At 35.1% G+C, this 15,395-nt stretch overlaps 3 protein-coding genes across 3 annotated transcripts; 1 reads left to right on the forward strand and 2 right to left on the reverse strand.

Annotated features, from left to right (window-relative positions):
- Nucleotides 1-1,619: 1,619 nt before the first annotated feature.
- LOC9325172 (nuclear speckle RNA-binding protein A) lies at nt 1,620-3,800 on the reverse strand. Its single transcript, XM_002889063.2, has 6 exons — nt 3,322-3,800; nt 3,120-3,241; nt 2,744-3,020; nt 2,588-2,649; nt 2,400-2,481; nt 1,620-2,082 (listed from the first exon to the last, which is right to left on the reverse strand). Exons 1-6 carry the CDS (start codon nt 3,401-3,403, stop codon nt 1,985-1,987), a joined length of 723 nt encoding a protein of 240 aa, XP_002889109.1. The 5' UTR covers nt 3,404-3,800; the 3' UTR covers nt 1,620-1,984.
- A 2,855-nt stretch (nt 3,801-6,655) lies between these two features.
- LOC9325173 lies at nt 6,656-11,898 on the forward strand. Its single transcript, XM_021034828.1, has 9 exons — nt 6,656-7,194; nt 7,592-7,678; nt 7,768-7,857; nt 7,972-8,058; nt 8,145-8,264; nt 8,460-10,571; nt 10,664-10,810; nt 10,924-11,390; nt 11,487-11,898. Exons 1-9 carry the CDS (start codon nt 7,147-7,149, stop codon nt 11,638-11,640), a joined length of 3,312 nt encoding a protein of 1,103 aa, XP_020890487.1. The 5' UTR covers nt 6,656-7,146; the 3' UTR covers nt 11,641-11,898.
- Nucleotides 11,899-13,422: 1,524 nt separating this feature from the next.
- Nucleotides 13,423-14,249, reverse strand: LOC9323728 (protein IDA-LIKE 5). The gene has a single exon (XM_021035824.1). It carries the CDS (start codon nt 14,057-14,059, stop codon nt 13,754-13,756), a length of 306 nt encoding a protein of 101 aa, XP_020891483.1. The 5' UTR covers nt 14,060-14,249; the 3' UTR covers nt 13,423-13,753.
- Between the last annotated feature and the right edge of the window lie 1,146 nt (nt 14,250-15,395).

A 15,395-nucleotide genomic window follows, 5' to 3' on the forward strand; every position in this document is an offset into this window, starting at 1 on the left:
GGCGTATTTGTTTATTAACCTCAGCAGTAAATGTGGATAAACATCGTGAAGGCTATGGACCTATGGTTATTGACTCCTTATGAGCACGTTGCTGCATTTCGTAGGAAACATTTAATTGTTAGAGGACAAAACTTACTTCGCATTTTCTTGGTTCTTGCCGATCTATTACTCCTTCCGATTCGTTTTACTTGTCGTTTTACAGTTAAAATTTTATTTCATAATAGTTGTCGTTTTAGGTTTTCGATGCAAATGTTTGGTGAAAATTCCAGTTTTATCCCTACTGTTTTACTGTTTCTACCAATGAATTTTTTTAATAAAATATATTAATAAAAGGTAAAACAGAAAATTTAATGTTTTTCTTAATTTGTGTGAAAAAATCTTAAACGACAACTAAAACGAAACGGAGAGAGTATGATTTCTTAAAAATCTATAGTAAAAAACATCTTAAGGAATTAAGGATGTGTGTTATGTGATCAGCTTATCTTAAAGAAACAAATTACGTCTCTAAAATCACAAACTATTGCTCCTAAGTAAACAAAAAAAACGAATTGATGTAATGTTAAGAAAGTTCAAGTTAACTCTTTAATAAAAAAACATTAGTAATCAAGTGGATGTTGCTCTAGTTGAGTTTCCGTATTGGTGTTGGACCTTTAGTTTGAATTTTAATTGGAGTAGTTTCACGAAACCTCAACGGAAAAATGTATGAGCTTCGGTTTAGAATTATTCGCTGTTAATCCCAAATTTTTACCAAAACAAAAAAAAATCTATTGATGATGAAGAGTTAATATTGTTTTTGTAAGTGAAGATTCGGAATGTAAATTAGAAAAATAAAAGAAGATGAATGTTATAGTATTTATTTTAGGAATATTTAATCGAACAGCTTTAATTTACATATAGTGAGACCGCAAATATCTTATTAGTTTTGGCTAAAAATAGGACCGGTAGAGTATATTATACTGCCATCAAAATCTGACTGGTTTTATTTTAAGTCGAAATTAGGAAATTAATCCACAACCTCGAAAGCAATCACGTCTCTTTTCTTTTCCATGTGTACTTTTTTTTTTTTGGTATGAGAGGGGGAGACAAGTCTCCCACCATTTATTTAAAACTGAAAAGCAAATTACACTCTAACAAATCTAGGAGTTGCAGATCCTCGAGCGTCTTCAGAAAGAATCGAGTTCATCAACTCCGGTCGTCCTTGAAACATGTGAAAACCCAAAGGTAACGAAAACGCATAGTTCGCCAATCCGTCGGCTAGACGATTGGCCTCTTTATACACGTGAGAAATACGGACACACTAGTTCTTTTCCATGTGTACTACTACTACATAAAGTTTACACAGCCAGACAATAAATGCAAGACGATAACATTACATAATTCGGACCACCAAAAGATCTATTAAAACTTATCTCAACTATTATTCACAAGTCTTCCCAAACTATGCCAAAAAAAAACAAAGTCTTCCTCGTCTACAGCACTTCCAAACACGTCTTCAAATAATACATATAAACAAAAATTATTGAAAGACAACAAAGAGGAGACAAAAGGAGAGGAGGAATACAAGTCAATAATATGAACTGAGAAAGACAAAAGTTCAAACAAAGGCTTCATGGAGAAAGTAGAGCAAATATAGTTTTATTGATACTACTAGCCATTGCTAAATCCTCTTTCATAGTGTACCAAGAATGTATCCACATCTAAAACCAAGCGTTTTGTAATGAACATTTGAAATCAACAACACAACTTATAACACGACATATGAGCTTGAAATCTAGGAAGGGAACATAAACAGTTTCTATAAACTCATATGCTACACTCTCTGCAAATCTTTGTTTCTCTAGACTCATGTTGCTTCAAGGATACAACAACTAATGTCATGTGCGATTTCATAGAGATTATACTTGAAAAGGGAGGATGTATCTTTCCGCCAGACGAGATACAACAAATTACCATTTGTTTGACGTACCACAATGTCCCTGAGTCATCACCTTCTTCCTCGTTGTCCTGGTCTTGAACCTGGTTTTCTAGAAAACTGGAGCCGCAGGAACTTGGAATCAGACTCGTTTTCGTCCATTCGATAGCCTGTGAAAGGTATTAGTTTTTAAAGAACATTAGATTCAGAGCATAGATGATGGAGTTTATAATTTAGGGATTAGAGCAATAGTTTTTGTGGCATTGAGATTTAAAGTTCACGCTATAGCACAATGAGTAATGGTATGAGGTGTAGGCTTTGAAATTTTCGAAACTGAACTCAATGTATAACAGTATGTATTACTCAAAAGACAATCCAACAGAAAAAGATCCAAACTATATAAACAAACTTACAATGCATGTGATTCAAAAGCCAGGAAAACAATATTTAAAGTGGCAAGAGATTTTGAGATGCTTATCATTTTTACCTTGTAAGGCGCTCAAAGCAGTCGCTGCACAGGCAGGGTTTGTAAAATCAACAAAACAAAGAACAATAGGATCTCCGTTCCGCTGCATTGCCCATAAATATGAACCCATTAGCAGGTTTATCAAAGTAATTACTTTCTATGACAAGCGATTTTCAGCAATATCCAAACTTTTAAAGTAGGAAACTTACATGTTTGGAGTCTTTGGTCACAAGTCTCACTTCTCTGTATCCTACAAAAGGTCGAAATATATCTAGACATCGGTTAAGGACACTGAAGAGAAATAGTTTCTGTTAATATTGGTTTCATAGAAAGAAAAACTTGTTATGTTCCATCAAGTAGGATACGAGCTACTTCCCTCCTTGAGCAATTAGAAGGAAGTCCTTCAACATATAAAGTGTTGGATGCATCTGGAGGTAAAGGAAGTGTCTCTCGGTTACGCCTACCAACAGATTCTGGTGGATCAAAACCAATGGCCTGCCCATTTGGACCATAGTCTAGAGGGAGAACTCCACCACGTCTCATCATAAAATCATCTACGGTTTGACCATTACCTCCTCCTCCTCCTCCTGGTCTTCCCATGGAAACAGAACCACCTTCTCCTGATTGCAAAGAAGATGTTTGCTTCACCAAAAAAAAAAAAAAGGAAAAACATTTCAGGCCAATAAAGAAAGAAGAATGAACAGAAAACTTGCAATATGAATCAACAAGAAAGAATGGTACCACGCTCTGGAGATAGCGATCGTAAGCTGAACCGATAGTTCTGGTATCGGGAACATCGAGATCCTCATCCCGCGGATAATAACCACCACCGTGCCCTGTAGCCATTGTTGATGGTGGAGCTTCTACAAGACGGCAAAACATTGAATTCACACTAGCATTGTCTCTTTCAAGCAAACTAGGAGCATATGTGGAAGGAGCTTACCGAAATCGGAACGGGGACGTTTCGGAGGACCACTAGGAAGATGATGTTGCTGTCGCTGCTGGTTCCAGTACCCATCCGCCATGGAAATCGAAGGATCAGAAGGAAAAATTAAGGGAACAAAAAAAAAACCCTAATTTCGATGAATAGCTTCGATTCTATCTGGATTTGAATAGAAGAAAACCCTAGCTTGCTTGTTCTTCTGCTCCGAAGCACTCTCGAAATCAAATTTTTTATCAAATCTCTTTTGATTCAATCAATTTGTTGCGTCTCGATTTCGAAATTTCTGATTCTTTTGTCTTAAAGATCCGAATCTCGACGACCCGGCCCGTTTTATGACAACAGATCTCAATTTCCGCGATGGTTTTAACGGGTTGCTATATCACTGATTTTTAGGCCCATTTAATTGATTGATTTCGTGGGCCTATATGACCTGGATTCAATTATCCAACTTCTGATTTTAAGATGTCCACAAAAATATTACTGTCTATAAATTAGATTTTCGCACATTATGGTCATGTTAGTTTTGCTTAGTAAGTAATCAACAACTTAATCATTTCCATTAACCAGAAACTAAAATGTGCAATTTCCTTTTTAACTAAGAAATTCTGAACCTAAATCAGTACATCCCCTCATGCTAGAGACTAGAGTATTTTATATGGTTTCCTCTCGAACCTGCGATCTAAGAATATTTACCAATTGAGCTATTAACACTTGGTAATATGCAAACTTTTAGTCGCTAGTTATTAAGTACTAACCTATTACCTATCACTAGACTAGCAAAAAAAAACTATGAAATGAAGAGGGCCTATAAATATGTAGCCTGAAGATCAGTGAAGTGTGAATCACGGATTGTTGTACGTGTATATATATGCTTTCTTTAGGAGTAACGATAAAATACTTTGATGCTGTCTTGGAGTATTTATGATTGTGTCATTTGCTGACATGCAAAATCACAATGAATGAACTCTGAATACGTAAATTAATAGTTCACAAACAAAAAAAAAAAGTATATGTAAACATATAAACGATGAATAAAAACAGAATTATGATATTATAACAGGTTAATATAAATGTAGGAAATGAAGAGATGGACCCATACACAACAACAAGCAACAAAAGTAAGTAGGTTTCCATGTTTCCTTGGACCTTTCCTTTTTAATCATTATTCATTTTATTTCTCTAAAGTTTAATCATACAATCTATAATCGCTTCATCTTTTTTTTTTTTGTTAAAAGATATTCAAATCTCTTCATCTTAGTAATTACTTTAATTGTATAAAAAATTTCCACTCCAAAACTTTCTTGTAGATTATACTGTATTAATAAGAAAAACTATATATATAGATACTTTCATTAACATTATATATATACATGTAATTTTGTTTTAACACACATATATATACATAACTATCTATATGATCTGTATTAGTTTCTTGAAACGATATTGTCAAGTGGTATTCATGTGATTTCACGTTTCAATTAACTTCAACATTTGCAACGTTTGATGTGAAATCCAAAATATTATTCGTCTTATTCATTAAAATGTTATTTTTAAGTCTACTTATATATAGATAATATAATATTCATGTACATTTGATTTAGACTTAGAACTAAACATTTCGAATAATATAGTATTAATATCATCTATATATGTATGGAAAATTGAACAGCTTTTGTGTCTTGATACTTGGGCATGCATCATCCAATCCAAGGTTTCTATTTGCTTTTACAATGTCGAGACGAGCTAGATCCTATGTAATTATGTATTGCTACCAAACAAATCACATTCATATATGAATATTCGCTAATAACCAGTTAACCACTAACTATTTTGTTTTGTCGGTGAATCAAGGATAACACAAATAAAGAATCATATAACAATGATAAATAAAATAAGGAAGAAGATGGAGAAAAAGGGAGATGCACTAAGGGATTATTGTTTTCACCAAAAGTGGATACATTCTCCTCGACTAACTCCCCGAAAATGTGGAGGGAAGCACCAGACCAAACGGACCCACCTACCTCCCCGTAGGGGTAATTTTGTCTTTTCATAGCAAACGGCAACCAACATTCAACGTAGCTGCGCCAAAAGAATACACCCTCTCTCCTCGTAAATTACCATTATAGCCCCAATCTCATCGCCTGAACTTGTTAGACCGGACAAACTAAACCGGCCAGCTCAGATTGTAATTTAACTCGCACGAATCAAAACCGGAATTACACTCTTCAAAAACTAGTTTAGTAATTTATGCTAAGGATATTTGAAAATAGATTACCAGTGAAAGTATAATGGTAAGGAATCTATACAATGATATTAAAAGTAATCAAATCAAGAAAGTCAATACTATTCACATATAAACAAATACTAATATGTACTCTCATTCTCAATAAACAAATGCTGCATATATATAAGCTAATTAATTGAATAAGAACTCAATGTATTAATCATATATTTAAACAAATACCAGTTTCTTCAGCAAACAAATGATGCACATAGCAAAATGAAAGTGGTTTCGAGAACACAAAAGAATCATGAATTGGTTAATTTACTATGAAAATTAATCATCTAATTTGAAACCTAAATATTTAGATATATGGTGGTTGAAACCATCCATATATAATAGTCGTGTAAAAGTGTTGTGTTTCTGTTGATTAGCCAATAAGCTTCTACTTTTTATACAAAGCATTAACTTAACAAACAACTTCTTTTACATATACGAAATCTAACAATTAAATCACAATGAAATGAAGTAGGACGAGCTAAAATGTAATAACATGTAGCTTATCAGATTGAAGAGAGAAAACAATTAGTTCTAAAACAGAGAATATGATATGTTTCTTCTCCCATTCCCATACCAAAGAAAAAGACTCTTAAAAAATAAAAACAAATTAAGTTCGAATGTACTGCTACTGCATGGGGAACGCCTCTTCACTTTTTTTCTTTTGTTCTTTTTCTTTTTTTCCTAGCATCAATAGGGTATATTGTACTATATTTTTATTTAAAGTATAAAATACTCCCTCCGTTTTATAATATAAGGCGTTTTGGGTAAAGTATTTTGTTTTACAATAAAAGTTGTTTTCGAGTTTCAATGCAAATTATATATTATTTTAATATTTTATAATTATTTATATTATGCAGTCTCTTTTATGATTGGTTGAACTTTTAAAAAGTAGATCTTCTTAATCGGCGTGTTTTTACCTAAAACGACTTATATTTTGAAACGGAGAGAGTAGTATAAATTGATTTTAAGAAGATAAAGAAAAATAGAATAAAGTATATATTTATTAATAACTCCAAGAAAAAAAACTGTTTCCTTTTTTATATTTATATAGATTTAATTTTGTGGTAAAATAAAAATTTACCGACTAGTGTCTGTGACTCCGTCTTCTTCTTCTCACACCGTCGTCACTTTCTTCTTTGCTTTTCTTCTCTCTGTCATCGCTGTCTCTGACTGACTTGTCTTCCTCCTTCTTCCTTTTTGCTTTTCCGTCGTTTTTCTCCGCCGGATTTTTCTCTCCTCCTTTGTTTCGCCGTAAAGGCAAAATTTTGTTTCCTGAACTCAAAATTAAGTTCCTGAAGATCGGGTTCTGGTCTTTTTCCATCTCGGAGAAGCCTCTTTAGATCTGGGCAAGCACTGCCATCTTCAAAAGTTTTACCTTTTTTTCTCTTTCTCTATCTCTCTTCACCAACTGGGGTTGGTTACGGGTTTAATTGATGGTTTCCGCGGCGGCTAGGACCTCGTGGGCTCTTGTTTTTAGATGATGAACGGTCCTTCGTGTAAGGATCGAAGAGGTTGGTGCTCTTCTGCTCTATTTTTCACATGGAATGGCAGATCTTGTGACCTATAGTAATGCCGACCACAACGTTGAACAGGTTCTTCTGCTCTGTCTCTCTCTCATCTTCACTACCGTTCGTCACTTCGATTTTGCTCAGTTTGTTCTAAGCAGTAGAAAGCTCAAATCTTTGATCGATAGTTGTAATCAAGGAGCTTTATAATTTGAACCCAAGTTAGAAAATTTGGGATTTTGTTTGTTCAAATTCCAGCAAAGTCTCTGTCAAAGAGTTTATAGCTGGATTTAGAATCCGAGCTAGGGGTTTATTTGTTTCTGTTTCCATCAGCTTTCGTGTAATTTGTCCTTTGATAATTATGGTTTTTGATACTTTCATTTGAAGTGATCGTTGAGACTCATTACTTGGTGATGCAAAGGAATATGCAGTCGTAAACGTATCCCACGCGGTTCTTGTTAAACTTATCCTCTATGTTTGGCAGGCATTGATTACATTGAAGAAGGGTACTCAACTTTTGAAATATGGTCGCAAAGGGAAGCCTAAGTTTTACCCTTTTAGACTGTCTACTGTGAGTTGCTTTCTGCTCCAATCACTTGTTTTTTTTTACTTGTTTGTTGGATTATTGCTTCATCTGATAAACGGGTGTTGGTTGTGCAGGATGAAAAATCTTTGATCTGGATATCGAGTAGTGGTGAGAAGCGACTGAAGTTAGCGTCTGTATCTAAAATTGTACCTGGGCAAAGAACTGTAAGATATCTTCATTTTATATACGGTCTTTATGATGAATATTCCATATAGTATGGCGAATTCCGCTTGCCTTTCAAGCTTCTATATAATAAACTGTTTCATCTTTTGCATCAGGCTGTTTTCCAGCGATATCTTCGCCCAGAGAAAGATTACTTATCCTTTTCTCTCTTATACAACGGAAAAAAGAAGTCTCTTGACTTGGTTAGTCATCGTGAAACTGATATTTGGACAATAGTTTCAGCATCTCTTGACAATAACTCCAGGCATAACAGTTCACTTCTTATTAGATTTGTAAGGACAAAGTTGAGGCTGAGATTTGGATTGGAGGCCTGAAAACATTAATATCGACTGGGCAAGGTGGGCGCTCAAAAATTGATGGCTGGAGTGGCGGAGGCCTTTCCGTTGATGTAAGTACTCTGGAAAGGACTCTGTGTATACCGTTTTTCTAATCATTTTTCTTAGGACTCCTTTTTGCCAAATATATATATATTGATTTATCAAATGGGTCACAAACAATGTCTTGGTCTGTTGAACTCATCGGTTGATCCTGTCAGATTCCATTTGGGTGTTTAATGCGTTTGTTTGTTTTCTATCTATTTCAGGCCAGCAGAGACTTGACATCAAGCAGTCCAAGTAGCAGTTCTGCTAGTGCTTCACGGGGTCACAGCTCTCCTGGGACTCCCTTTAATTTTGATCCAGTTGCTTCTCCTAAGAGTGTTGAGCCTGAGGTTCCTCCAACTGACACAGAGAAATCACATGTTGCATTGGACAACAAAAATATGCAAACAAAGGTATCTGGTTCAGATGGTTTTCGGGTTAGTGTCTCTAGTGCCCAAAGTAGTTCTAGTCATGGTTCTGCAGCAGATGACTCTGATGCTCTAGGTGACGTTTACATTTGGGGTGAGGTTATATGTGACAATGTTGTTAAGGTTGGGATTGATAAGAATGCAAGTTATCTGACCACAAGAACGGATGTCCTTGTGCCGAAGCCATTGGAGTCGAATATTGTCTTGGATGTTCATCAAATTGCATGTGGTGTCAGGCATGCTGCATTTGTGACAAGGCAAGGTGAAATTTTTACTTGGGGTGAAGAATCTGGAGGAAGACTGGGTCATGGTATTGGGAAAGATGTTTTTCATCCCCGTCTTGTTGAATCTCTCACAGCCACTTCATCTGTTGACTTTGTTGCTTGTGGAGAATTCCACACTTGTGCTGTTACACTGGCTGGAGAGCTCTATACCTGGGGTGACGGTACACATAACGTCGGGCTTCTTGGGCATGGCTCTGATATCAGTCACTGGATACCAAAGAGAATTGCCGGTTGTCTAGAGGGGCTTCATGTGGCTTCGGTAACTTGTGGACCATGGCACACCGCTTTAATAACATCATATGGGAGGCTTTTTACATTTGGAGATGGAACATTTGGTGTCTTAGGGCACGGTGACAGGGAAACAGTTCAGTATCCAAGAGAAGTTGAATCTCTATCAGGATTGAGAACGATTGCGGTTTCATGTGGAGTTTGGCACACTGCTGCTGTTGTTGAAATCATTGTCACACAGTCAAACTCAAGTTCTGTATCATCTGGAAAATTGTTCACATGGGGTGATGGAGACAAAAACCGTCTCGGACATGGTGACAAGGATCCTCGGCTTAAACCAACGTGTGTGCCTGCATTAATTGATTACAACTTTCACAAAATTGCATGTGGACACAGTTTGACAGTTGGTTTGACAACGTCTGGACAAGTGTTCACTATGGGGAGTACAGTTTATGGTCAACTTGGAAATTTACAGACTGACGGAAAATTACCGTGTTTGGTGGAAGACAAGCTTGCAAGTGAATTTGTCGAGGAGATCTCCTGCGGGGCATATCACGTGGCGGCCTTAACATCTAGAAATGAAGTTTACACATGGGGTAAAGGAGCCAATGGTAGATTAGGGCATGGTGATCTGGAGGATCGAAAAGTACCAACTCTTGTGGAAGCTTTGAAGGATAGGCACGTAAAGTACATTGCTTGCGGATCAAATTACACTGCAGCCATATGTCTGCACAAATGGGTCTCTGGTGCTGAGCAGTCTCAGTGTTCAACCTGTAGACTTGCTTTTGGGTTTACACGGAAAAGACATAACTGTTACAATTGTGGACTTGTGCACTGTCATTCATGCAGTTCAAAAAAAGCATTCCGAGCTGCATTGGCCCCAAGCGCGGGAAGACTATATCGTGTCTGCGATTCTTGTTATGTTAAGCTCAGCAAAGTGTCTGAGATAAACGATACTAACAGAAGGAACAGTGTTGTGCCTCGTCTTTCAGGGGAGAACAAAGACAGATTAGATAAATCTGAAATAAGATTAGCTAAATTTGGTACATCCAATATGGACTTAATTAAGCAATTGGATAGTAAAGCGGCCAAACAAGGAAAGAAAACTGACACTTTTTCACTCGGTCGCAACTCTCAGCTGCCTTCTTTGTTGCAGCTGAAAGATGCTGTGCAGTCTAATATAGGCGATATGCGAAGAGCTACTCCAAAGTTAGCTCCGGCTCCATCAGGTATTAGCTCTCGGTCAGTGTCACCTTTCTCTAGGAGATCTAGTCCTCCCCGCTCTGCCACTCCTATGCCTTCAACTTCTGGGCTCTATTTTCCCGTCGGTATAGCAGATAATATGAAAAAAACCAATGAAATTCTGAACCAGGAGATTGTTAAGTTACGAACACAGGTATACATTCTCTGAGAAGGGACTCATGCTTCTTAGTTTGTTCTTCTATGTTCATTAATGTGAGTCTAATTAAAATCATGGATTTGGTTTAGGTTGACAGTCTAACTCAAAAATGTGAACTCCAAGAAGTAGAGCTTCAGAACTCTGTAAAGAAGACACAGGAAGCCTTAGCATTGGCAGAGGAGGAATCTGCCAAATCAAGAGCCGCGAAAGAGGCAATCAAGTCGCTCATAGCGCAGGTATAATCGGTTTGATACATTTGTGAACTACATTGAAGCTTGAATTAAAACTGAATTTTACTCACACAAGCTAACTCAACTGGAAAATTTGGCTATATTTGCTTTTGTAACAGCTCAAAGATGTAGCTGAGAAGTTGCCTCCTGGTGAGAGTCTAAAACTCGCCTGCCTTCAAAACGGATTTGACCAGAACGGTTTCCATTTCCCTGAAGAAAATGGTTTCCATCCTTCAAGGTCGGAATCAATGAGTTCATCTATATCTTCAGTTGCACCTTTTGACTTTGCCTTTGCAAATGCATCTTGGTCTAATCTCCAATCACCAAAGCAAACGCCTAGAGCCAGCGAAAGAAACAACAATGCTTGTCCAGCAGACCCACGGCTTAGCAGCAGCGGGTCAGTAATCAGTGAGAGAAACGAGCCTTTCCAGTTCCAGAACAACAGCGACAATGGTTCGAGCCAAACAGGAGTTAACAATACTAACCAGGTAGAAGCAGAGTGGATTGAACAGTACGAGCCAGGCGTGTATATAACCCTTGTCGCCCTCCACGATGGAACTAGAGATTTACGAAGAGTCCGCTTCAGGTTAAAATTTGCTCATACGCTTGAATCTAGAGATTCCATATTTTTACTATAAGGTTTGATGATGCTAAAGGTTGTGATTGTTTTTCTTTCTTGCAGCCGAAGAAGATTTGGGGAACATCAAGCTGAGACATGGTGGTCGGAGAATCGGGAAAAAGTGTATGAGAAATATAATGTAAGAGTGTCGGAAAAAGCAACGGCTTCGCAAACGCATAGAGACAGAGAGGAAGAAGAAGAAGACATTCTTCAGTAGTAGACTCATAAGATAATAACATGTGTATGATTTTGCCCCATAGTTTTCAGTTTCTCTATGTTTTGCCCCAAAACTCTTCATTGTTCAACTTAACTCCTTTTTCTTTTCTTTCTCTATCTCGATTCAATGTGTGAGATTAATTTTCATGTCCTTTACATGTATGTTGTATATATATAGACCATCGGTTCTCGGATTACTTTAGGAAGGAAAAAAACATTTTAAGTATCGAATTTGCGTAATGAAGGTCATGTTTTTGTCTTTTCAAATTGAAATAATTTTGATTTTTGTGATTAATTGACTAACGATAACCATTAGGTGTACCTAATTCTGTGACCAAAGGTGACAATGTGTTGCCAAAATTTTAGGTTTTACATTTTTAAAATTCTCATTATTTATAGTATTCATTTGTATTACCATTTTAGACATTACAATTATTCACCTGTAAAATTTAATACATATTATCTACCAACTTGTTGTTGACTCTTGTAAGGCAATAACTAAAAAGTGTATACTAAAAGAGTCAAATTTTACTCTTTATCATTTACAAAAAAATGACAGTGATGGCAAAATCATACTAAAAAAAATGACAAGTTACTTCGTCTGATGACATGAAATTTCATATGAAAACGATCTCTACTTATTTACGATTTTCCCATTGTATCATCTTGGCACATAGTAGTTTAAAGATTTTTTTTTTTTTTTTAACTATCACTTAATATTTTCCTTTTGGAAAATCAACCAATTACAAAAAAAACTACATAATATCAATAGTTTCGAAATATCAAATACATCTACAATTTGCATAGAAACTTCTAAAACATCTTATATAGTGAAACAAAATAAAAACTTTAAAACAGCCTATATAATGAATTAGAGGGAGTAATTGATTGGTTGAAATAAGATCGACACTAGTTTTTTTTTTCCCTTTGGTTACAAATGTTAAGATAACTAGTTATGGTTGGTTGGTCGTTGCTAATAAATGCTTTATTTGCTCTCACTATAAAATTTCAAAGTCCTCGTTGAATAATCAAACCAAAACTAGAAAAAATTAACACCATTAATCATCACCTCAGGTCCAGACTCAGCAGGAGTACACCATTAAACATATATGAAATTACGCCCAAAACCGCAGATTTGAATGAATGCCTCAACAAAGTAGCAAATATACCACCATTTTTGAGAAAGACTTTCTCATGGGAAGAGATCCAATCCCTTTGAGCTATCAAAAACTTTCTCTGTTCTTCAAAAGTTTTAAAGGAATGTTCTATAACAGACGAAAACATAAGTATATACTTCATAAGTTACATCATATGTCACGAATATATATGCCGTATATCGATGACCTCACGCTCAGAAATTAAGGCATCATTTATGGTGTGACTTCATTTATGAAAGTTTTATATAGTGTCTCCACTCTCCAGGTCACATGTAAATACAGTATGTCAGTACGTACTCCCAAGAAAAATTCTAGTTGACCGTTATGATGTATTTTCTCCATTCCATATAATTGTTGTTTTAACATTTACAACAGAAAGCCATAAACATATTACAATTCCAATATTCCATTACACTTTTGAATCTTGGTATTTACATAAATGGTACTGGAACATATTTAGTATTTTTCTTTTGCACAATACTGGCAAATCCTTGTTTTTTGAAATATTCTGGTACATATTCGTTGGTGATCTAATTTAATAACGCGAGTAAGATATCCTGCCGCTTACCAAACATTAAAGGCTTCTTCTCGATTTAATAAAAGGATAAAACATAGATGTTTTGTGATAGAATAAAGAAGGTACATTAACGTAATGATGCATTACAATTATTCAGTCATGAGTTCATATATTGAATACATACAAACTATAATACAAGTAGGGTTAAGATAAATGGGCGTGCGTCCAAAAATAGCTCGACCTTGAGTTGGTTCCTAGATGGAATTAGTGGCTGCAATAATTAATTCCTACCCACAAAGAACTTTCTTAATTTAAGAGAAGAAAAACACAAAGGGATCGCAAGAAGATAAACATGACTAGCTAGATCTCTATGTTATCATGCATATATAGATGTATATATATATATATGTGTATATGTTTAAGTATCTTGTAGATAAAGATCATGGACATCTATGGGTATTAGTACTCTGTAAACCGTAGACGTTGTGTTTCCTGGAAGGCGCAGAAGGTGGAATTGGCAATGTCTTGGGCAAAAATCCTGAGAAACTTTCTGGAGGATAATCATCATCAATGAAACCTTGATTCTGATGATGATGATGGGGATTAGGCCTTCTCACCTTGAAAAATCTTTGTGGTCTTGATGATGATGAGTGTCTTCTTAAGCTCTCGGCTTCACAAATCCTCCATGAGAACACCATCATAATTACCACTAGAATCATCATTGCTTCTATACGTTTGTTGCCCATTATTATTAAGTGGTAAGTATACTATGAAGCTTGCTTTCAGAAAACAGGTGAGAGGGGAAGATGAAGAAAAACAGAAACTAAGTGTTCTTCTTTTAAGGTGAGTATTGGGGGGACTGGTTGATATTATAAGAAAAATAATTGTACTAACTATCATATAATACTATATATATTGATATAAAGTTGGGTATACAGGGGTCTTGATTATGATCTTTCTTACCGAAATAACCTCTAACCTTATAATCCTGTTCTTTTGAACATATAAAAGGAATTAGTTTGACATTTTTTCATATATTAAGTTTGTTTTAATTAAAGTCAATCTTTTGATTCTTAGTTATGATATATTTTCTGTTTTGTTGTTCATTGAAAACTAGAAAAGCTTGGGTTTCTACAAAAACATATATCATAAACTCTCCAGCAAAATATTATTCCTTTTCAATAGGAAATAAAACAGACTAACTAAATTGTATGAATCGAGACTTATTGGGATTTTTATTATTATGCCTTATGTATAGGTCCACATATTAAGCATAAGCATAAATGGGCAACTTTAATGTTTTATAGTATAAACTATTACTACTAATTAATTAATATAAATGCAAATTCGGTGTACTTTAATTAGAAAGAGGAATTGCTTGATTAAAGGCATGAAAGATTGTGTTGTCTAGAGGTGGGAGTGGGTAAGATGTGTTATACTTTTGAACGGGTCTTTAGGGGATCAGGGGATTCCTATACAGTAAATGTGTTCATATGTGTAAAATATGATGGTCTTCTGGTTTTGTAATTGCTAGTGGCAGCAATTAACAATAACTTTGAACTATAGATTTTTATTGTTTGTTTTATAGTAGTTAAGTAACAAATATAATTTGGTTGTTACTAGTAAACATACATTGCTAAACCATCAACCACAAAACAAAATATGATTTATACACGGAAATTTATCATCATTATTGAACCAAAAACTACAAAACAAATATAATTTGGTTGTTACTTGTTAGTCACATCCATATATACATTTTTGGATGACTTTTAGCAAATAAATCCTGGAGTTGGAATGTATTTACAAACAATGCCATTAGAGTTAATTCTTAAGATTTGAAAAAATTAATTAAAGATATTATTCTAAAGATCGTTCCTCAAATCTCCTCCAACTAATTACTTTAAAAATCTCGATAATAACTATTCCGTGATTTACTGTAATCTTCAAATATATTTGGTATGATTTCTCATAATGAAAGATCCATCATTAATTGCAATAATAAATAAAAACAATAATTTCCTTTTATTTTAAAAACTTTCTAACGACAAATGTATTGCAAAATAAATAATTTCCTAAAAC

The sequence above is a fragment of the Arabidopsis lyrata genome, assembly GCF_000004255.2.
Source record: "Arabidopsis lyrata subsp. lyrata unplaced genomic scaffold ARALYscaffold_2, whole genome shotgun sequence".
In the NCBI taxonomy this organism is placed as follows: Eukaryota; Viridiplantae; Streptophyta; class Magnoliopsida; order Brassicales; family Brassicaceae; genus Arabidopsis; species Arabidopsis lyrata.